The 24,947-nt window shown below is 38.8% G+C and overlaps 1 protein-coding gene across 6 annotated transcripts in view; it reads right to left on the bottom strand.

The window, feature by feature from the left end:
• arhgap29a (Rho GTPase activating protein 29a) overlaps window positions 1-21,498 on the bottom strand; it is a 38,111-nt gene extending 16,613 nt beyond the window's left edge. For 5 of the 6 annotated variants that reach the window (XM_061758931.1, XM_061758934.1, XM_061758935.1 and 2 more), the window contains exons 1-3: window positions 21,270-21,498; window positions 19,532-19,895; window positions 1,039-1,182 (exon numbers count right to left, since the gene is read on the bottom strand). In XM_061758931.1, the coding sequence (XP_061614915.1) occupies window positions 1,039-1,182; window positions 19,532-19,826 (439 nt within the window). In that variant the 5' untranslated portion in view covers window positions 19,827-19,895; window positions 21,270-21,498. Of the gene's footprint in view, window positions 1-1,038; window positions 1,183-19,531; window positions 19,896-21,269 lie in introns of those variants that run through there. The other variant, XM_061758937.1, reaches the window with a different exon arrangement.
• Window positions 21,499-24,947: the final 3,449 nt, after the last annotated feature.

Here is a 24,947-nt window from a genome sequence, read left to right as displayed (position 1 = left end):
ATCTTTACAGTTGTCCTATAACAGGTTTAATTCAACGCTAATTCAAATGCATTCATACTTAGACCCCCTTCAAGCTCTGTTCAGTGTGCCGTGTTACCATTTTTGGTGGATATTTTCCAAAAGCAATGTTATTGCATGCAGGTCCTTTGTGCATCTCTTTACAATGCAAATTTAATGTTGTATTTTCGGGGTATTCCAGTGTGTTGGCCAAGTTAAAAATTAAGATCAGCTTGCCAGATCATATCTGAGAGAATAAAGGAGGGAATAAACTGATGCATTTAAAGCACAAGGTTCTTGTGCTTGTAAGATGATGCAATCAAAGCACAAGTTTAACTTTTTAAGAGCTTTAATGATGCAATAACTGAAACTGGTGGAGGAATGATGAGGTTGGCGCTACCAGGTAAAAGAGCTAGAGAAGGCTGACAGATAAAGTAAAGGAAGACCTGACATCTGTTGGTGTGAGGTGTAGATGGATGATGACGTGCTGTGGTGATCCCCAACGCAATAAGCCAAAAGGAAAAGAAAAAGATGAAGTCATAACTGATTGGACTATATGTTGACTTCCGGTTGGCGTGACAACTTTGCAAACGTGTTTAAACTCAAAGCAGAGTTGACGCTCAACATAGTGGCACCAAATTGTTGGCTGGAGTAGCTACAGAATCTCCTTATCTTTGAAAAGTAAAAACATTTGATGCCATTTCGAACTTGAAAAGTACCAGCTTTGTACTATTGTATATACACCTGTTATACAAAACTTAACGATAGGTTACTTCTCAGTTAGACGGCATCCTAGTAGCTCGTAACATACAGCGGAAACCCTTATTCCTTCTGACCTTTCCACCGGAAATACTTAAAGCGTTGCAGTGTATGAGGTCCATTTAGACTATTAAAACCCCTAAAAAAAAGGGAAGGCCATTGTACACGTAAACTGTAAAGGAAGAATGGGTAGATAAGATAAAGCAAGACAAAAACAGAAAAGGAGTGAACCCATTGCTGGCTTGTGTCATGTGGATTTGGGGATATAAAAAGATACCTCACCTTTCACTGTGGTGATGACAGTTCCAGCTGAACTCAGGATATCAACTGAGTTGAGGCTCTGGTGTTTGCTGATGACAGTCGTCAGGACTGCCAGCATCTCCCCGAGACGTTCGTGGACTGCCTTGTGGAGGCAGGCTTGGTTCTCTGTAAAGTCACAAAGTTTGAGATTTCAAGAAGCTTTATGGTGTTTATGCAGAATGCTAAAAGCAATTGAAAGACAACCTGTTTTGACCCCTGAGTAAAACCTTCAACCGGGATTTTTTATAGGGTTGACAGTAATATTGACCGTATACTACCAAAGAAGGGGGTCACTCGCTCCAAGTCCACATGTGCCCTATGGCACCAAAATGACAGCAAATTGTTGTGTTGCTTGGCTAAAGCCTTGATAAAAACATTTCTAAACCAGGAAGCATTACAAGACAGTAATGATTGGGATTGCCCCTCAAAGGTTGATCAAGAGCCCAGAGAAACAAATCTCACAACTTAAAATCGAATGGTACCCCTGTACTGGCAACAGGATCACTACATAAAATTCCGGCTTTGCTGGTCAAAAGGGTGGTCATGGCAGCAATGTCAGACGACTACCATCCATTCACAGCAGTTGCAGTCAACACTAAAGCAGTCAATGGTCTGTCTAGGCAACAAGACCATAAAGCAAGGATGGCAGTGGGATTGCACTGCGCTCAGTAACCTACATAGAGAACTCGCACCTGAAAGCCAAGTGCATAAACAACCATGGCCTATTGTGACCTTACTACAATTAGAAGTTTGCAAGTCTGTTAATCAGAAGCCCCTTCTTAAACAGAAGTGATGAGGTAAGAAACCTAAAAACACAGCTTGTGATAAGGGTGGGAATTGATGTTCTGCCATGAAGTCTGTGTAAAAGAGACAGCTTACAACTCTATACTGTACTGTTGCATAGTCTACAAACCTGATTTCCCAATGCCAGCACACTCTCTACAATATATTAAAAAAAATTGTTTGCGTTTACTACAGACTAAAGAAATATGCTTGTCTTGATATTTCTTTGAAACCACAGAACCCTACAACAGCGGTATTACACAACTAAGGCTGAGTTGCTTACAGTCCATTTTTCTGCACCCCGCTACCCTCCAACAAAACCACATCCCACTGACAGCCAAAGCCACATTTGCACTGATGATCACCCCAGGATTAGCTACTCATGGAGAAGGGGATCAGAAAGACTTTAGCTGTCACCCATTTTTCCTTTTATTCATTAGCTCTCTTTTGGAGTTGGACAAATAGTGCAACCAGCGGGGCTAATACAGATGGGTCTGCGTGGACATATTGACAATGCTTGTTGTGGTGATCCAGAATATCCAGCTAACTAAACAGTATGTGACAAGTTCCCATCGGATGGAAAACCAGGTTTACAGGGGGAAAAACATCAGTTGAAACAAAAAAAAAACATAAAGACATGGTGCTCCAGCACCAAACAAGTAAGCATTAAATACAAAACTCAAAGAACCTGTAAAGTGAATTCAGAGAATTTTTTTTCTAAATGCATTATACATGTTTGAAGATAATTGCTGTGTGAGAGGGTTAGGGTTAGGCATCAGCATCAGTCACACCTTCCCTATTACATGCGAACTGAGTGCCTTCGTTTGCACTAGTGGTTATTCAGCACCATTGCGAGCTAGCTATAATACTTGGCCTATTCCTACCGCGGCAGTGTGCAGTTAGCTAGCTAGCTATGATCACATCCCGAAAACGCATCTTCCCGGACGCACAGAACACATTCCGTGTCATTATTTAAATTCCCTTGTTGAGCAAGGCGTGGTTTCAGCACATTCAGTGGACACGCTCACATCATTCAAGTGTGGAAACAACACTCAAATTTTCACCATTTTGAAGGCTCTTTTTATCTACTTTGCAATTTTTGTAATCATTCAAATTTGGCAGGGCTGTTAATATTCTTCTCTGTGGCATGTCAAATCATTTACAAGAGAGTTTTATTTCAATTTTATAGAGACTTGAACTGTTGTTGACAAACTCCAATGTTATATGTGCCACTTATTGTCTTACTACAGCAAAATATGAAAAGAGACAACATAATGCTGCTGATGTTACTTATTATTTATTAGGTCAAAGTGTACCACACTACAATTACTATAGTTAGCTCTTACTATCTTGAGACAGTTAATGCCATGAAGGGCACGCTCTTGTAAAGTAATTGATCAAGAGCTTATTCTTTCACACACTACCTAAAGTAATGGTTTCATGAAAAAAATGAAAAAAAAACAGTACAACATAAATCAGAAATGAATGTGACAGTTAAATAAGGTATACATTCCAAGAACCACTGTTAACATACACAGAAACGATAACAACAATTAACCTCACAATAAGGATGTTAATTATTGTAAAAAAATAAAATAAAAAATCCACATTGCATTGTGGGAATCACGTCAGGGATGCTTGTTTTTGGCTAGCATTAGCAGCTAGCTTGTAAACGATCATGCAAATAGTTATGGCAGGGCGGCCGTGCGCTTTCTGGGCTTCCTGTTCATTGCAGTCTGGTTTAGTCAATGTAGCGTTCTCAAGAATCAGTCTTATTTCTTTTTTTATTCACTTAATTAACTGAGCAATCAGCACACAGCTAACATCGATTTGACATGAGAACTACATTCTTGATTCTTCTTTGTGTCCTTTTCTTCACCTCTTTTTGATGTAATATTTTTATTTTGTTGTTAAAATGACTCGAAAGCACTCGAAACTCAAGGTGTATGACTTCCAACTTGACTCGGGACTTGTCTGTCTCAACTTGAGACTTGACTCGGGACTTGTCTGTCTCGACTTGAGACTTGACTCGGGACTTGTCTGTCTCGACTTGTGACTTGACTCGGGACTTGTCTGTCTCGACTTGAGACTTGATTCGGGACTTGTCTGTCTCGACTTGAGACTTGATTCGGGACTTGCCTGTCTCGACTTGGGACTTGACTCGGGACTTGCCTGTCTCGACTTGGGACTTTACTCGAGACATGAGGGCAAAGACTTGAGACCTACTTGTGACTTGCAAAGCAATGACTTAGTCCCACCTCTGTTACAAAACATGAGAAAAATGACAAGTACTGCTTGCCACCAATGATTTGAGCTGGCCAAAAGCTTCGCCACAGGACATTCAGACTCCATAGGAATCATCTTCATCACATGTCATGCACAGCTCCTTCAACTGGTAGATTTTAATGATAAAAGCTTCTTTCCTTTTTGTTTTAACTGCCGAACTACCATAAGAAACAAAAAGTTATCTGGTGTGTACTCCTGGCTATTGCGTGTCAGTCTTCTATTAGTGGTGTTTTTTTGTTTGTTTGTTTGTTTTTAAATGGGTAACAGACCAATTTGGAATTTTGTAGGAACACACTATAGTGTCTCCAGGTCAGAGCGCTTTATTAGACCACCTGTGCTAAAGAGACAATCCTGCTACATGAAGTGCTTTAAAATTGACTGTTTCATTTCAGTGACATCAAATTTTACCATTTTGAAAGGAAAAGAGGAATTTCAAATTGATTTCCCGTTTTAAAACCCAAATTGGAACAGGCTCATTAGGCTTCTTTGAGATGCCAGAAATTAATCAAGCATGACAAATCCACTACAAGAACTACTTGTATTTTTCCCAAGGAATGCAAGTAAATAAGAGTCATGTAACATGTTAATCGTGAAATTGTTATGTGCTTTACTATTTGTATACCGTTTTTTTTTGGAAAACAGTCATGTTTTAAAAATTCATTTTGGATCAAATCACAGAAACTTGGAAAAAAAATACTTGGACAAAAAAACTATATTAATTTAGGGCAGCTGTAGCATAAACATTACATTTGGTGGTGGTCTAATAATTGTATTTGTGTTTGCGTGTGTGTGCATACATGTGTGGACGCACGTGTGCAGGGTCAAAGTTTCCAACAAGCTGCTTCAATCCCGCAGAAGTTATCCTTTTAATGGTTAAAAAAAAAAAATTGAATAAATAAAAATAGCTCAAATCATCCTGGCACAACCTTTATAGCCCATTCATTGTCTGAGAAACTGAATGCCCAATACAGGTGGCATAAAGAGGTTTATTATGGACTTCCCTAAACCATAAATGTCCAAAAGATAGAGGAGAGTTTCCTTTAAAAAGGTCCCGTAGGCTGCACTCTTCAATGGTAGATGTATGGCCTATTGGACCATCCTAAATTGAGACTAATTAGCAAGACATCATGGGTGCACAGCAAGGCATCCGATCAAGTAAATATTATTTAACCTCATAACTGCTTTTCAGCAAGAAACACAAAGCAAAGATAAAAAAAAAATTCCTACCAGCAAGGGTCTTTTGAAGGCATATCTGACAAATACAAATTTCAATTCAGCAGCTTTACTCTTGTTTTAAAGAGAGGATGTTAAGTTTAAAGAGAGGTTCTGGGAAGAGTTTTCTGTCCACAGTCCACAGGGAAAACCAGAGTTTGAAGTACAGACTTGTTCGAGAGCAGAAAAATTCACTATTGTCCCTGGGGCCACTAACAAACAGTGGGACAGGTCACCTCATGGGCTTGACCACATAAAACATTTATGGAACAATAAATTGCAACAGCAGCCTTTCACTTTTCACAGGAAAGGAGGATTGGAGTGTGTGTGTGCCTGCGTGCGTGCCTGCCTTTGTCCATGTATGATGATTTTTGGTGGGAGGATGGCAAGGCATGATAGGGGAGGAGCGATTACGGGAGGGGGAAAACGAACGGAAAAGGGGGTTGTGTGTTATTTGGGGTCGGTCTCTTCCTATGGGATTTGTCCCAACTTTACCCCTGCACAGAACATCCCCGCTTCAGCAGGGGTTATAAGAGAAGGAGTGAGACACATTCCAGGGCATAATAAGGCCTGGTGAATGAAAGCTATGGAGGGATCAGACCTTGATCCTGATGAGAAGGAGGCCGCGGATCAGGAGCTCGTCGCAGGCTGCCAGAAATGCATTGCCAGTCTTTTACTTCATTAGCGTCATGGAAACCCAACATTCCAGCCTCTTGTTTGGTAGTGGGGATGGGAGTTGCAGCGAGGGGCAGGGTGGGAGCCATAATGAAAACATTGTCCGATAATTCACCATCAAAATGACACCATAATAATAAAACATTCCAAAATATCTCTGGAGCCAGCTTTCTTCAAAATGTTGAAGTCAGGAATTATATACAATGGTTGTATATTCAGTTACTGATTTCTGTTGAAATGTTTACTCTGTAATACTGGTGAGCATAAAACATGGAATGATAACAGTTGACAAGCATCCCCCAAACCCTCATAATTTACACCCCTAATCCCAAGAATCCAGCAGTATCTTTATGTCACTGGTATCACTAGAAATTGTTTGCAGTTGATCTGACTGTATACCTCTAGGTATTCTCTGTATTTTCTCATGCATTCCATGCAACTGCATGTAAGTGTATAAGTGTAATTAGAATGTAGTTCCTCACCACATTGTTACTAATTACCATTAATTACTTCTTTGTATCAATGACATGACCCAATAGTGCCTGACACAATATGACTTGGCAAAATTCCACTCATTGCGACCCTCGCTATGCTCAATTATCCATTGCAAATCACAAGAGCAATGTATTCTTTATGCTACAAAACATCTGAGAGAGGGCAGGGGTGCTCATTGCCACAGAGTGTGAAATCACTCAACATGTCACAACTAGGCCTTCAAAGGTCCGACGGAGGCGGGCCATGGTCAGGGGGGCTCATAACAACTAATTACAGCGCTCAGCATGATTATACCGAACCGATTTGTTAGAAAATATTGAGTTTTCATTCAATATTTGTACATACAACACACCTTGTTCAAGCCAATGAAAGACAAGCAAATCTACATTTGAAAAATGATTTGCTTCAGGAAGACATTATTTTGCGATTTGGCTGCATCAAAACTAAATTCTAAATTATCCATGCAAATAATGAAGACTGTCCTTGCTAAATATGTAATATTTGCACAAGAATGTATTTCAAAGTGGCTCCACTTAACCTTTAACGCATGGATAGGGTCACTGCAATGGTTGCCAATGTATCGGTCACTGTAACCAGACTGCTCAATCTCTGTCTGCAAGTACACTACGGCAAATTACATGCACTCAGTAAAAGGCACAGGGACTCGGAGTTCTGTGCTCATGCTGATGCATACCATCTTGTTTCACCTTTTTTTCCCTCATGACCGCAAGTACAAAGAGTTATGTTTTGAAAAAAATACAAAAAGGCACTCCAGGCTAGATACACAGCACTTTCTAACTACATGGGCGCTTTTATGTTCATATTTAGCTATTCCCGTGTTCAAACTTGTTAGCTTTTAGCGCAGGAAACATGAATAAAGTTAATAGCAAAAAGCAACAAACAAAAAAAAACAAGCGCTAAAAGTATTTTTTTTTGGGACAAAGACAAAGCAAGATGTAACACATTGAATGCATAATGCTTACTCCACTAAAAAAAGACCTGGAGAGCCATTGATAAATATCACATAACCAAAGAGAGACCAGATACATAGTGTTCATGTCCCAAGATCTTATTCATGTTTATCCTTCTTTCTTTGCATCTTCAGTATTAACATATCAATGAGATACTTGGTGTGGAGTGAATAATTTGTTTTCCTCCCATTTGTCTCAGTGAGGAAAGACAGATATCTCTTAGATATCACCCATATCCCCACCTCCACCACCAACTGTTGATGCAAAGCTCTGAAAGCTGGCATTCCAACTATGCTCTCGGCTTTCTTTAAGAAAAACACAGATCCCCCCACCGTGCAACCTCGATCTGGCAGCCTAACTGGTCAAGCGGTAGCGCTAAAAGCCGATGCTTGTTCCCCACAATGTGCATTGTACGCTAAGGGACATCAAGCGGGCCAGGAAGTGAAGACGGCCCCCTTTTAGTGCACCTGTCAATGGGCAGAACAAGGAGGTGAGGGGCCAAGTCTGAGAACAAGCGGAGGCTATTTGGCTTTACTGTCATCCTGATCTTGAGTGAATGGGCTTTGTGAACTTAAAAGTCTACCTTCAAACCGGAGTTACTCTCATGACTATGGTACTGAGGAATTTAATTGAGTAAAATCTGACTTGACAAAGAGAGAAAGTATGAAGGAAGACTATGTTGGTATTAGTTTTTACACGATGAGGATTTTTGGGGCCGATCACAGAGTTTAAAAAAACGATAACAGATCAGATCACACGATGGAGCAATGTGTCTATTTAAATGACTCATTTACTGTATATACTTGTGTACTTAATTGTGTAATTAATACTTAATTTACAATAAATGATGTATCTTTGTTCATCTATTTATGCCAGTGAGGCATAGTGACAAACCGAACAAATTAATGGTCTTCTATTAGATGGCAGGAATTAAATACAGTAATTAAAGCATCCACTTTTTGTGACATTGTATCCACGTTTTGTGCCATTTTTGTTTGCGAGTGTGCCGTGAGATTTTTCAATTGTAAAATATGTGCCTTGGCTCCATAAAGGTTGGAAATCACTGCTCTAGTCAGATCATGTATTCTAATCAGTCAGGTCAAACCAACATTACAACATGACAGAAATAATGGGTGCTAACTTACTGTAATTAAATTACTTTATCGTAATTAAATTACTTCACACACACCAAAGAGCATGGTTCGACAGAACGCCTGCATATTCGCTTACAACCGTTAGTGCTCGCACCAGCTTGCTAAGCTACATAATGTTTTGTTGCCTGCTTGCGAGCGGTACCGTATTAAAAGTATGTGAACACACCTCAAGCAAGCCTTAAACAAACGTCCTCTCCCGAGCACCGGTAACCACAAACACGTTTTTCCCCATTTTGTTCTTATAAACAAATGGCGCGATCCATTATTGTTGCCGTGGCCATGGTAACGAGTGTATCCGGTCACGTTTGAGTTGACAAGATGAAGAAGCACAGTGATTGTAAAAAACTGGATGCGGTGGTATGGGAATACAAGATTTTATTGCAGTAGTCTGATATAGCGCAATCGTGAAAGACCAAATTTGTCTTGTAGTCTGATCCGGGCATTATGTGTTGTCTGTCTCACACCGCCGACATGTTTTAAAAAAAAATAATTTTATTGGTGGTCAGATATTTACAGTACTATGTCAAAAGACATGCGACAACGCTAAAAATAAACTAGCTTTTGGATTCGAATATACTGTACACGACGGCGACGTGGAGTAAATGTCTTTTGCGGAGTCGTTCATCGGCGAATTATGACATTAAAGCCAATCAGCTGATAAGCATAAAATGCTAATTATCGTCCGATACCGATCAGACCCATCAGATCGGTGTAAAGTCTAGTTGGTATATGATATGTAGGCTGTAATTACATTATTTTAAGAATGTTATACAGTCCTAGGTCACGTTGAAAAATACAGAATGGCAAAGGTTATATGGCAAGTTGTTAATGTATATGTATGTAAAGTATTCAGCTATTTAAAGGCAACACCATAAATATATTGCACACTTTAAGGCCGCAAACGAGAAATTTCTGTCCATTACAAGCTAGTAATCACCATTTTGTTTGAGAAAGTTTGGTGAACAAGAATCAAGAATGATTTTGCAGGTATTGTTGCTTGTAGGCCGCATTGCTTGGCAAGTTTATTCACGCTTCAATAGACCCAATTTCCTCTGTTGCCTTTTTACAGTCCAGTGAGACCTAATTTGATTCTCACAAGACATTAGTTCCAGTTGGACCTGGCAATGCTTCTGTTTACCTGCACATCACACACAGGCTCTCTTCTTCCCACTAGGAACACCAACAAAGTTCCTGAATGAAAAGTACGGTAGCACATGACCGGCGGTTGTCCTTCCCTCCCCACTCTCAAGTTAACTGGCTTTTAACCTCATGTAAGCAGTGTGGAGCTGTCCTTGCAACATACAAACATGCCCGTGAACATGCAGTGGATACGGAAAGTATTCCGACCCCCTTAAATTTTTCACTCTTTATTATATTGCAGCCATTTATTAAAATAATTTAAGTTCATTTTGTTCTCATTAATGTACACACAGCACCCCATATTGACAGATAACGGAATTGTTGAATTTTTCGCAGATTTATTAAAAAAGAAAACCTGAAATATCACACAGCCATAAGTATTCAGACCCTTTGCTCAGTATTTAGTAGAAGCACCCTTTTGAGCTAATACAGCCATGGGTCTTGGGAATGATGCAACATTTTTTTCAGACCTGGATTTGGGGATCCTTTCCCATACTTCCTTGTAGATCAGCTCGAGTTCTCTCAGGTTGGATGGTGAACGTTGGTAGACAGCAATTTTCATGTCTTTCCAGAGATGCTCAATTGGGTTTAAGTCAGGGCTCTGGCTGGGCCATTCAAGAACAGTCACAGAGTTGTTCTGAAGCCACTCCTTTGTTATTTTAGCTGTGTGCTTAGGGTCATTGTCTTGTTGGAAGGTGACCCTTCGGCCCAGTCTGAGGTCCTGAGCACTCTGGAGAAGGTTTTCGTCCAGGATATCCCTGTATTTGGCCGCATTCATCTTTCCTTCGATTACAACCAGTCGTCCTGTCCCTGCAGCTGAAAAACACACCCACAGCATGATGTTGCCACCACCATGCTTCACTGTTGGGACTGTATTGGAAAGGTGATGAGCAGTGCCTGGTTTTCTCCCCACATACCGCTTAGAATTAAAACCAAAATGTTCTATCTTGGTCTTATATAGACAGGTGTGTGGCTTTCCTAATCAAGTCCAATCAGTATAATCAAACACAGCTGGACTCCAATGAAGGTGTAGAACCATCTCAAGGATGATCAGAAGAAATGGACAGCACCAGAGTTAAATATATGAGTGTCACAGCAAAGGGTCTTAATAGTTATGGCTGTGTGATATTTCAGTTTTTCTTTTTTAGTAAATCTGCAAAAATTTCACCAATTCCATTTTTTTCCTGTCAATATGGGGTGCTGTGTGTGCATTAATGAGGAAAAAAAATAACTTAAATTATTTTAGCAAATGGCGGCAATATAACAAAGTGAAAGATTTAAGGGGGTCTGAATACTTCCCGTACCCATTGTACATCTGGCAGGAAAAAAGGTAAATTATTTAGTTACTTATTTATATACAGTCGCAAGAAAGGATATGTGATTTGGAAATGAATTACCTTGATTTTACATTAATTGCTCATAAAATGTGATATGATCTTCTTCAAAATGTCAAAAGAAAAAGACAAACAGTCTATTAGTAGAACCATACAAACAATTATATGAGGTGATGTTTTTACTGGACACATTTACAGTGCAGTCTACCATTTCAACAAAGGATGGATGATAAAAAAAAAAAAAAGGACTTTGACCCAAAGTACAGAAGTAAATCAACAACTGATTGAGTTCATCCATTCGACTTCAATACAAGAAGGTACGCCTTCTCGAGTGGCCTAGTCAAAAGTCCTGACCTCAGCCCAATTAAGATGCTGTGGCATGATCTCAGGAGAGGGATTTACAAATCCCAAGAATATTGCTGAACTAAAACAGTTTTGTAAAGAGAAATGGCCCACAATTCCTCCTGACCATTGTGCAGGTCTGATTGGCAACTACAAGAAACATCTGGTTGAGGTCATGCCTGCCAAAGGAGGATCAACAGTTATTAAAATCTAATGGTTCAAAGTTTTTCCACCCTTCACTATGTTTACATGTTGTGTTCTATAAAAACATGGTAACATTGTGTTGTTATTATTAGTTTCAGAAAACGGTCTATTGTTGTGATTTAGACGAAGAGCAGATCACCTTTATGATCAATTTATCCAGAAATCCAGCTAAGTCCAAATGGTTCAAATCTTTTTTCTTGCACCTTTATTTATAATGACAGTGGGTATTCATGTACTTAACTGCAGATATCACCAGGTATCTAATAGGAAGTAGTCATTAATTCAACATATTATTCTATATCGTACTACAGCGTTTGTCGCACTCGTCTTCGCTTTGTCATCATAATTGTGGACCCTACTCGGTTGTGTCCGTCCCTTGGTTTTGTTTCTGTCAAACTCCTCGCTAACTTTTTTTTTTTGTCAGCAAGCACCAGATCACTTTTGTTTATTCTAATCTCTAATACCTTTCAGGTGAGTGTTGAAATGTTAAGCAGCTTTTGCTCCAGAATTGCAGCATAAAGCAACACCCTGTTTGAGCTTCACCATAACCTTTCGATTTACAGATCCCATGTCTCAATTAAAAGCTGTGTGTTGTGGTATTAGTCATACTAAATGTATTGATAGCCACCTAGCAGTACAACCATTTATTTCATGAGGTTAACAAACAACCATTCACACTGATGCACATATTTATTTTAAGTCTTCAATAAACCCATCGTGCGTGGCTTTGGAATGTGGGCGCAAGCCAGAGACAATTTTGAAGATTTTGTTACGCTTGAGTGGAGATAACAGTCTGTTGCACGGTATTTTTGGAAAGTCAGAGAAGGATATGAATTGTATTTTGTCTTGTCATGTCAGCTGTGTGTCCAGCAAAGTCGACTACTGATTCAGCGTCTCTGGCTCTGAATACACATTGCATTTTATTGCTCTCTGTTACACATGAAAGGCTGTTGATTGGTAACAATGAAAATAAAGACAGCAAACTGAGTCAGAGTGCGACACTTTACATAGCATTTCAATATTTATCCATCAATTTCCTACACCGCTTTTATTCATCAGGGTCGCGTTTGAGCTGGACCCTATACCAGTTGATTTTGGGCGACAGGTAGGATACACCTTGGGCTGGTCACCAGTCAGTTGCAGACACTCACATTGACACTCATGGGCAATTTAGAGTCTTCAATTTACCTATAATGAATGCTTTTGTTAATATGGGCGCAAGCCAGATTACCCGGTGAAAAAAAACAAGCGTAAGTGAATTTGCCAACTCACCAAAACCTTGATCAATGATTAATCTATTTAGAGAATTAAATACTTCAGTTGGATGTTTGTGCCATGTCAGAGGTCAAAGTCACAGATACTGGTGTTTTATTTAAGGCTAAATGGTCTGAGCTATTTCTTATCCAAAATACAACTTAAACTAATGAGACTTAACTCATTCACTGCCAGCCTTCCTAGTTAACATGGATATTTAACTTCTAAAGCCGTCAATGGCAGTGAATGTTAATAGCACAAGTTAGCTGTAACATTACCTGCAGTCTAACCAGACCACTGAACGAGGATGTAGATTCTCACATAACAGTAAAACTAAACAGTCAATATAATTTTGTCAACGGCAACTAATTACATAAAACTCGAAGACTTGTATTGATAAAATTATTTTGAAAATATAAATTAAATGTAAATTAGGCTGCATTAAAAAAAAATCCATAACCGTCAAAGTTGTTTAGATCAAAATTGCTGCACTGTCACTCATTGTTGAAAATGCTCATTGCTGAATAAATGCGACTGTGGCTAATTCCAGTTGACTTTAATCCAAAGCAGGGACAGAAGCCACAAATTTAAGGGCTACTTAAGATTATTCCAAAGGATAAAACTGCCGCCTGTGTTTAAAAATGTCAATACCAGCAGGACAACGGGTATTCTGTTCACACTTCCACATGGTTAAATATGCCATTCCTATAACAGTATAAGAGCCTAAAATACTCTTTTGGAGTAACTTTGTGAGTCAAGTGATGGCTCTTTTACATAAATGTGGTGTAAAATAAATTACAATCTTATAAATACAAACTACAGCATACTCCAAAGTCCAAGCCACTGTATGTACACATTAAAACAGTGCATAAAGATAAAGCATATTGAGATGTAAAGGATTCAACTTTAAATATGAAGTTTAAAAACCTGTACAGCCCTTTAGCAGAGCTCTTTATTCGTCAAGTCTCAAGTGCGGGAATCCTGGATTGTATTGAAATGTGTGGCAAACTAACTGCTTGAGGGAAGAAAAAAAGAAAAAAAAGAAAAAAAAGTGTCCATAACTATAAATCTTTCTCAGGGGGGAAGGAAAGAGACACACAGAGAGGATGTTCCCTCGGGTTCCAAACTGAAAACGGCTTACAAATCAGTGCCAGTTAAAAAGTTAGCATGTTTTTGCCACCTGTGTACAACGTGCCATCATTGTGCACATTGTGCATTGCCTGATGATTGAGTTTAAGCCTGTGGTACTTCGTACATTGTGACAGGTTTCCTTTTAAAAAGACAAAAGGGATAAGAGGACTGCCAGACGTCACAAAACATTGATCCCTAACTTTAATCCCTAAAAAGATCAAATTCTAGCGTAGCATTAGATAAAGTTAAAACAAGAGCAGTGCATTTAAACAAGGAGCAAATCAATTAAGGTAATGTAATAAATCCTTTTAGGCAGCTTAGTTAGCAAGATAAGTACACACTATGATTAAATCGAGAAGATATTCCTCGAGTGTCCAAGAGCATCTAAGTATCTTGATTGTTAAGAGATCATTTTTTTCCACATTGGAAAGAACATTTTGGATGATTTACACTGGCTTTAAATACAAGCGTGGTAGAAGAACCATAAAAGGATTTTTTTTTTTTTTTTTTTTAAGGAATGAAGCAGCTTGCAATACTTTACGGCCAATCCCAGAAAACCCAGTGGGATAGACTGTCTAAACAGAGGAGAGTTAGAGCCTTTAAAGAAAGACTGAAATGGTGAGTGAAAAGTCCAAGTAGGGCTAATTTTACATCCAAATCACTGGAATCGTTTTTAGGCTTTCGCTGAGCACCCACACCAGAGTTTACCAGAAACCTGAACTGTCATTGCAGAACACTTTCAAAAATAACAACAAGTTACAAACTAAATAAGACTAAGCACAAAAAGTAAAACTACTGGTAAGTTATTATTCACTGTGTAGCTGTGCTGTGTGTCCGTGTTCATTACGTGGCACCGGCAGTAAGATATTCACACAGATAATTATTAACGAAAGATTCCTCATGACTCAGACCAAATGGTTCAGCTGACATAGTGAATGGGGGCATATGAGTCATACACATACACTGACAAATGAAGCTTTGAAAAATGATGACGGTATGTGACGAAAGGTTCATTTTATTCATTTTTAAAGGAACACTCATCTGTCCTGTATAGAGTGTCAAGTTTATCACAGTATTCGAAAGTTGCTGTGTCATTGACAGGATTCCTCTGGAGCGGAACAATTAACCTCACCCAGTCTTGCTCAAAATGAATGTACTGCATTGAAATGTCTTACAATACAAATAAAGGTTAGAGTACAACGCATTAAAAGAGGATTTTCGTGACAATTAAGGTTCAGCTTTGGGACTATAACTGGTGACAGGATTGGGTGACTGTAAAGATGAAACAAGTACAGCCCAGTTTTACGTCAGATCAACAAGGGTAGAAATAAACCTACAGGAATCATTTCTCGAGAGCACAATTATCTATAATCCCAATACAGATAGTCTGAGATTTTTTTAGTTGGTAAAAAGGAGAGAAAACTGTATTTGAGAACGCCCTGAAACGCTCCTCAACCTTCCATTGACAAAGCTGGCTGGTTCAGTTTTTATGCTTATGCGCATGACACGCAAAATTGGCCATTATTCTGGTTGGCAGGGCCCGGAGGTGCAAACACAGAAGGCACACCTGTCTTACTAAAAAGCAGCAGCCTTGTAGACACACACCCTGACTCCCACAACAAATCCCTCAATCTGCACCGGATTAAAATAATAATAATAAAATAATAAAATAAAAAGCATCTCCTTTTGGTTGAGTGACATCCTCCTAGGACCAAATGTTTGCTACTCTTATATGATTGAGTGCTTCAGAGTGCCTACTCACCATCAAATACAAAATGGCCAGATAGACCACCCCCACAGCTCATATGGTCTCATGATGTCCTCTGTGACCTGTGAGGACCAACCTCGAAATAATAATCCACTCCAATTACTAACATGTCCTGCACAAGTGTCCAGTGGACTAGGTCACAACCTTACAAAAGAATGTAAATATCTGCAACACAGGGACAACATGGTGTGCAGACAGTGGACAAGTCTGCGACACTGACCTGACACCAATTAATAAACAACTTTTCAAAACAGAATTCAGTCATGTGCGTCATTGGCTGTGGCCACATGCTCCCCCATGCAATAATAACCATCTAAGGATGCACTACTAGTCTAAATAAACTTAAAATGTCTTATTTGGAGGACTTGGCTGAGGAAACCCCATGGGGATCATTCTCACAGGCCACAGCTATTCTGGACTTGGGAAAGTATCAATTTGCGCAAAACACTGCCGATTTACAGGAGTGTGCGAGTGTGGGGATGCCACCAGGGACAATGGGTGTCACGCTCACATCATTGACTGTGAATTCAGCTGCAAAGGGGACCCAGACTAAAAGCTGAATATTGCTTTGCACTGTGTGGTAAACAGAGGAGGAAGGGAAGGAGTGAGCTTTTTTTTTTTTCCCGGTCACTTTCAGTGGGTGACCGCAGCAATGAAAGGTTTGAACTTTAGTAATGCAGCAAGTGGACAATATGGCCATAAATTAAAGAGGGACTTAAATCACTTCCAATCACAGTACACATCAGTGGCTCCCAACAATCTGATGGCCATGTCTGTTAAGTATCCATACTAAAGCTAAACAATGACACCTTGAAGATGTCTATCACAGGTCCTACTACAATGAGAACCAAATGAAAAGTTGTTCCTTGATGGCTGGACGTAAAATAAGATAGCTGCACCATATGCTCTTTTCGATGGGGTTACGAACCCCTACAACGCTAACATTGTCAATTAAATGTGTTGTTAATAGGTATGGACATTCAACATTCAACACCAGTGTTGTACTGAGATGCCATTGGAGAGATCTGCTTGGATGGAGCTTATCGTACAGGAGCTGACTTTATGATGGCCTTCTTTAGAAAGCAAACCTGTTCACACTGAATCAACAGTGGCTCTGCTGGTTGCAGCCAAGTAGTGCACACCATCTTGCCTCAGTTGCTTTAAGACAGGATTAACCCACAACTACTTATTTCAATCAATTTACCATTAATGGAATTTTTAACAATCAATCTACAGATTGAATATTATGCTAGTACCAAGTCAACAATCAGTCTCTTAACTTTTTTTTCCAAGGCATTTGAAATGTGGTTGAGGCACAACGGACTTTTTAAATAGTGGAGGGTTATGTTTTCAACGTGCAAATCTGAATCAGGCTCCCAAATCTGTCTTTTCCTGCATTTAGCCAAAACAAGCACTAAATGGTACTCAGTCACATGTTTGCATCTATTATAAGTGACCACATCCGCATAACTGAGCCCATGTGTATGGAACATGTTTCCTTTTAAAACCAGGGCATTTCAATTTGAAGTTGGAAAGATGAATCCACTTCATTTCATCAATACAGTATATAGAAAATTATTTCAAGTGGGAGTTCAGAGAGCTAACAGCACGGAAGCTGCAAGCTGACATGCTGCTGCCCTGCTCTCAAGAGACATTATGGCATGCTCGTTATGTACGAGAGCGAGAATGCACAACATGTTGTGTACGTACCGTATGCACTTGCAATAGCAGTAAAATAGAAATACTACATTTTTATATGCTGGGAAAAAATTACCGGGCTAATCATTAAGTGTACAATTTTGCTAAATCGCACGATAGTGCTCTGTTATGTTACAGTATGTGCACCAAATTGACGGCGGGCGTTCTACTTCCCACATCCAGAGCACATCTAAACATCATTCCACCCCCCACCCCCCCACACACACACCATAGAGTAATTACATTTTTGAGCAAGCAACAATCATGAACCGGTTTCTTTGTGTTTAGCTATGAAGGTTAGTCACATTAGTCAACTAAATCAGATTTGTTACATAGCAACATGACTGTCTCTCAAACTTGAGACACATCTTTTGCTCGCAGTCTAGGCAGCGCATCAAAGCTCAAGATTCATTTTTTCCGCTTCATTTTTGCAGAGTTTAAATACCCTAGCAGTGTGCAACTACAATTCCTTAGATTCCTTAGGCTCCCCCATACAGTCGAGGGCTTTGCAAATTTGAGCATAATGCACTAACCCCACATATACTCACCAAGCACAATATTAGGTATCCATGCACAATCTTATAAGATCCAATGCAAAAGCTCTAGTATAAATATTAGCATAAGCAAGAAGAAAAAAAACTTATTTTGATGAATAACATCAGAGAGGTACTCCTATAACATGTTCATTACTGTGTTTGTTTCTTCTTCTTCTTCTTCTTCTTGTAGTGGCAGAGTATCATATCTTGAATATTCATATCAGCCTTATTTTGATACAAGAGGGGCAAAAGATTAGAGAAACAATAATAAAATGGTACGCTCTCTGACACTATCAATCATGCAACAGTATTAGGTGCAGGTGGAGGAATTGAAGGTCATATTTTTCTCTTCAAGTCACTATAGCATAACTAGAGAGTGTGACAGACGGACAAGGAAATGGCAATCCATTTGTAATGTGTCTTCCTTCACAAACCAGGACATACTGAAACTAATCCAAGCCCTACAGCATACGGCTCTTTAATTATAGCTCATTAGCTTGTGCCAGGGGTATCTAATGAAGTGACCACTGAGTCTAATTTAGGAACCAACGATAGGGAAGTATATTGCTTGACTGAATGTTTAGGTTTAAATTTAAGGTCATTTTGGATTAATTAAATGAAAGACCAAAACTTTTTTTCTTCCCCTGAAAAATGTATTAGGACAATTTGCACTTTATTCCCTATGCATTGTCTGCAGCACATTTCATTGTAGTCTTTAGCAGTGAGAGGGCAATAACCTCCAGGTACAAGAGAGATAAGGCTAGTTGAGTGGCCCCGCAGCCCAAGGCCACAACAGGACTGAAAGATACACAGGGTGTGTACATTAAAGAAAGAAACAGTGTGGTGGTTGGTTGACAACTATATTCAGTTAGAAAACCATTTATCTTCAAATCTATGGCCCACAAGTCTTCACCTAAATGGAATTTAAACAAAAATAAATAAGTATAGCGTTTAAGGATAGGGACTGAGCCATGCCGCAAAGTGCGTAAAACCACAAGTAATAGACCCCCTCCACAAAAAGGTTTATAATTGGCTATAGATGCCAAAAAATGGCAGTAAAATACTATTCTATTAGACAGGGCTATGGTCTGACTAAATGATGCTAACATAGTTCCTTGGCACCCAGATGCCACAAAAATGTGTCAAAAGCAATACTTTTGTATTAGACAGGACTTTGGCATGAACACAAAAACAGCAAATTGGTGAGTTTTTTCACAAAAAAATATATTAAAAAAATAAATTAAAAATCAGCGAATAGGCGAATTCAAAAATATACGTGGGTGAACACTATATGTACATTGTCAAATGAAGCGACGTACAGTGGAACCTCAGGTTACGAATTTAAATTGTTTCGTTCTCAAACCGAAATTTTCATAAACCAGGTTGTTCGTAAACCGAGGTTCCACTATACATGTTAAGCGGTTAAGATTTACTAAAAACAACAAATACAAAAAGAAAACACATTTCCTATAAATGTTATTTCCCAACATACCTGTGGAGACGAAAACCTCTTTGAACTGGAGCAACACATCAGCAAATTTGCGTACATCGCTGACCATCTGCATGATGTAGTTGGGGTCTAAGGCGAGGCTATCGAGGTTGGGAGAGTCCATTGGGCGGCCCTTGAAGACCTTGCCTGACTCAGAGGAGCCCAACGTGCTGGAGCTGGAGCTGGAGAATCGAGAGATGCCCAGAGGGACTTTGGTTCCTCCTGCGCCACCACCACCACCACTACTACTACTTCCGGATCCTCCGCCGCTACTCTGGCGCAGCATTGCAGCGAGCATGCTTTCTTGGCCCTGTGGTTCCACTCAGGGCTCAAACCTAACACAGGCCTGTAACAAGGATGAGGGGCGCTGCAAAGAGTCAACAAGATTACAAGATTATATGTATGACACATCCCCAGTTGAATGTTTGCAGGGAGAACTCTTTGTTTTTACAATATCCTTTCACTATAAAAACAAAACAAAAACAAAAACAAAGAACTTGCATGGTGTCAAATGTTTTTTTTTTTTTTTTTTAAATCAACAATATGAATGTCATCTGCAATAGTGTTGCTTATGAGTGATAAGAGTGTTGTTGTCACTAATGAACACAACTGAAAATCAATGCAGAATGGAGCTAATGGCTCACAAGCACGAGTGTACTGCATTGAGATTCAACGCAAAAGCTGTAACAATAATCCTACCAATCAAGGTTCTGATACTTTGCACGTTATGTAGCTATAAATAATGTTGAGAGACACTGTATCTATGTCCACACAGTATTATGCTTGTGAGGTGCTAGGACACATGCCTACTCATTATCAACATCACAACTTTTATGTTTGCTTTCTACCTGTTCGTCAGCAGAGTACTTTGAGGCTTCAATTCAATAATAACCACAATGCTGTACATGCCCTCTGACACTGCTAAACAAATCTGACAGTGCAAGACGTCTTTTAATATGACGTGTTAAGAGCTGCTGAAGTGTTAACAAATGACAACTGTACAAAGTACACCGCTTGTAAACAAAGCTAAGTCAAATGTGTAAACGTTGTGATTTCTTGCTTCTGTCCGTGTACTGGTGGTCTAACTTTCACATTTGTGATGAACGATTAGAAGTGAGCTAGAGTTCCAGTGAACAGCATTTTAATTAGTGTTCTTTTAGACCATAGGTGTCAAACTCAAGGCCCGGGGGCCAGATGCGGCCCACCACATTATTTTATGTGGCCTGCGAAAGCAAATCATACTCGTCAACTTCCGTGATTTTTGCTAAATTCCAAATTGTCATAATAATAAACAATTAACTTGAGATATTGCATTTTTCTGTTACCAAACCCTTCTTCTCCAGTAACTTAAACAATACTTGAACAAACTATTATCCTTGTCTTCTGATTTCAAAAGTAGTTATCCCTCAATTTGTTGTGTAATGGTAATAATATTATTTGGTGATTAAACATTTATATGGTTTCACTGTTCTAACGGCCATCTGAGGGAAATCATAACTACAATGCGGCCCAGGACAAAAATGAGTTGGACACCCCTGTTTTAGACCGTGAAGCTCACAACAAAGTTTTAGACAGTGCATTCTATGAATTAACTCAAGCAGTCGTGGAATTTGAATTTATTTTATGCAAATTACGTACGCACACAAAAGAAACGATAAATTAGGTCTACTTGCAAAAGAAAACTTTGTGTCTTCGGGTTTAGATACTAAGATTTATCATACATGCATGCATGCATACGAACCCGGTGCAGAATCCGGAAACATCTTATCCGATGAAGTTCCAGACGCTAAAAGACGACCCAAGCAGGCTTTGTGTTGAATGAGACCAAACACAATCCACAGGAAGCGGCTCTATTCGTATTTATCCCGATCGGTTCTTGGTCGAGTCAAACTGCGGCGACTTGCCTCTGCGTTTACTAGTGACGCACGCTTCGCCGTGTCCGCGTGGTACTGTGTTTTTGTGTGCGCGCGCTTCTCCTTTAACAACAGGTGTTACTTTTTTTTTTTTTTTTTTTATAACCTGTCAAGCTAGTCGGAAGACAGTTTCCGGTTCCGGTTACGAGTTTCACAATGAATCTCACCCTGTTGTCTGTATATGATTGAATTGGTTACCGTGAAATGCTTACTAGTACGTTTCGTCACTAACGTAAGGATAATCGCCGTCTAATAATAATAATAATAATAATAATAAACCACGATATTTGAGGGAATAATATGGTTTTATTGTGGGAGACTCGACTACTATAAACCTTACTCAAACCGATGTGACGAAAAGGGCTAACTGCAGAGTGCAGACATGGCGAAAAAATACGATGCAAAAGGAAAGGATACAGAGGTCGAAGCAATTTAGTACGTTCTGCCTGGACTGTGAATCTCATCTTTTATTATGAGGTCAGTTTGCAAATGAATTCTCCTGACACCCAATTTTGTATTGGCACTGCTCTTGAGAATTATTTCTACATTCTAGATACATTCAATTGATGGTTAAGACAAGTTTTTAAAAGTGATTTAAAAGCAGTAATGTATTTGAATTGACTGCCATCTGATGGTAAATGTAGGACAATGCAGTTAATTGGATTCCTGACGTCATCAAATAGGGACACTTCACAGGACTCAAACATTTTCCACAAAGTTAGTACCAACTCAAAAAATACTAATGATAATAAAAAAAAGCAGTGATTTTTATTCCTAAAAAGTATATTTCATAAGCCACTAACATTATGCGCAGATTGAACACTAAAATTGTGCTTAAATATAGAAAAAGAGAGAAAAAAAGTGTAATTAAATAAGGATTGAAATAAAATGTAGTGCACATAAATGTTAAATACAACATCAACTCAAACGTTTAAAAACAAGTGAGGATAAGCAGCTCAGAAAATGGATGGATGGATGGATGGACAATTCAAGTGTACCTAGGCAGTGATTCTTTTATGTACCACTAGAGAGAGCCCAAGTACGACTAATGGTAACCGTGCCACACTTAGAATCTGCCTTATACCATATTTAGTAATGTATTCATCATATGAATATAAATTATGAATATTATTTTTTCTAAAATAATAATAATAACGTGAGTACATTCAATGGCTGGTGATGTGTTTAGGTACATTTAGGCAGTTGTACTTCCTAACTTACATAACTTGTCTCTCAAATCAAAATTTGAATGTTTATGCCTAAGGAAAATTTGTGTTGGTAATTGTAAGTTGTAACGTGATATCTGTCTTTTTGCTTTAATGGGATAATTGGTTTTGGATAAGTTTTTGTCTTTTTTTTTTCCATACCAACTGCTCCGATGTCAATAGCTTGGTGTACAAGATGAACTAAAGGTTCCTGGTAATTTTGGTGTGAAAGGCCATATCGTCACCGGTGTAGACACAGGGATTCACTCACTTGACTTTATCTGAGCTGCTGTATCTGTTATCAGCAGATTGTAGGGTTTAACCTTTGACATTTATTCTGGAACCACTTCACGTCACCTTCACTGATGCTCAGACTTATCAAATGTGACTCATGGGTAAACAAAAATAAAAATAAAAACTCATATGCCACATGGTTAAGAAGAGGAACACAAAATTATGAGAGCTGTGGTTAGGAGACAAATAATGTATGTCACCATTTTGCCTTTGACTGTTGTCAAATTTTAATTAATTAACAGCCGCTGGCTAAATGTTTTTGCTCCATGTGTGGTTGTTAATTATACTATGTATACTGTATATGCTACCCTTGGGTCAAATTCTTCAGAACTTTAATTTTGACTATCATAGCTATGCAGATGACACACAGTTATTTATAGCAGTGTCTCCAAATGACTACAATTTAATTGAGGTGTTGTGTCACTGTCTAAAACAGATAAATAACTGGATGAGACAAAATTTTCTTAAATTAAACCACGACAAAACCAAGATAATTGTTTTTGGCAATAAAGAAAAGAGGATTGCTGTTAGTAAATACCTGGAGTCATTATCTTTAAAAACCAAAGACCAAGTCCGAAACCTTGGTGTTCTGATAGATTCCGGCCTGACTTTCAACAGTCATATCAAATCAATTACTAAAACTGCCTTTTACCATCTGAAGAACATATCCAGAGTGGAGGCTTGCATGTGTCAAGCAGACCAGGAGAAGCTCATCCATGCTTTTATCTCAAGTAGACTTGACTATTGTAACGGTCTTCTGACTTGACTCCCCAAAAAGAGCATTAAACAGCTGCAGCTCATTCAGAATGCTACAACTCGGGATCTGACCATAACAAAGAGGTCAGAGCATATTACTCCAATTCTAAAGTCTTTACACTGGCTCCCAGTCAGCTTTAGAATAGATTTTAAAATTCTCCTACTGGTCTATAAATCACTAAATGGTTTAGGTCCTGAATACATGAATGAAATGCTAATGGAATATAAACCCAGTAGGGCTCTGAAATCGACAGACTTAGGTCAAATAGTGGAGCACACTGTCCAAAGCAAACATGGTGAAGCAGCATTTAGCTATTATGCTGCACACAAATGCAATAAGTTGCCAACAGAAGTGACGTCAGCCTCAAAGTGTGAATGTTTTTAAATCCAGGTTAAAAACTCTTCTTTTTACTCATGCTTTTTAGAGTATTTCCATTATTTTATTTTATTTCTTGCACTGTACGCTGTTTTAATTGTACTTTTATTATTTTTTCTTCTCTGTTTGAAATGTTTATAACCCGTTTTTTTTGTTTTTTAATAAATTTGCTTTGCTTTGCTTACAAGCACTAACAATTCAGACTTCCCCCTTTTTTTTGCCATTAACATCAGATTTGTTTTGCAGGTAGAACTTAGCCAGTTTGAAAAGTTTAGCATTTGAACTGTTTCAAAAAATTTGCAACATTGATTGGAGTATTGATTGAATCAAGTGCTCTGGACTGAGAAGCCCTCTATTGCTCAGTTTCAACTTGTGGGTGCAAGTTCAGCAAAACTGCACAAAACAGGGTGTTCTTGAGGGATGAGTCAGCCAACACTTGCAAAGGAAGTTATTTTCCATGTTGGAATTTTTTTTTTTAGACCGTAAAATAAAATGCCTGTATAATGTAGATTTGCAATTGCAGAAAGTATACTGTGTATTAAATACATCAGAAATGCCACATTTCACATTTTTTAACCCATTCATGAGAACCAAGTACAAAGATTTTGATTATTATTAAGATTATCTTGGCCTTTTATAAAACTGTCTGCAATTATTCCAAATTTGACTCGAGACTACCTTTAATATTCAGAATATGAAAGAATGCCCTGTAATTGGCTGCCAACCAGTCCAGGGTGTATTCTGCCTCATGTCCAAAGTCAACTGGAATAGGCTTCAGCACACCCGTGATCCTCATCAGGATAAGTCTTATAGAAGATGGATGTGTGAATATGAAAGAATAAAGTAAAGCCAATTCACATTTTGAAAGTGAATTT

Source organism: Phyllopteryx taeniolatus, chromosome 20 (assembly GCF_024500385.1).
Source record: "Phyllopteryx taeniolatus isolate TA_2022b chromosome 20, UOR_Ptae_1.2, whole genome shotgun sequence".
Taxonomy (NCBI): domain Eukaryota; kingdom Metazoa; phylum Chordata; class Actinopteri; order Syngnathiformes; family Syngnathidae; genus Phyllopteryx; species Phyllopteryx taeniolatus.
This window is presented reverse-complemented; position numbering and strand designations above follow the sequence as displayed.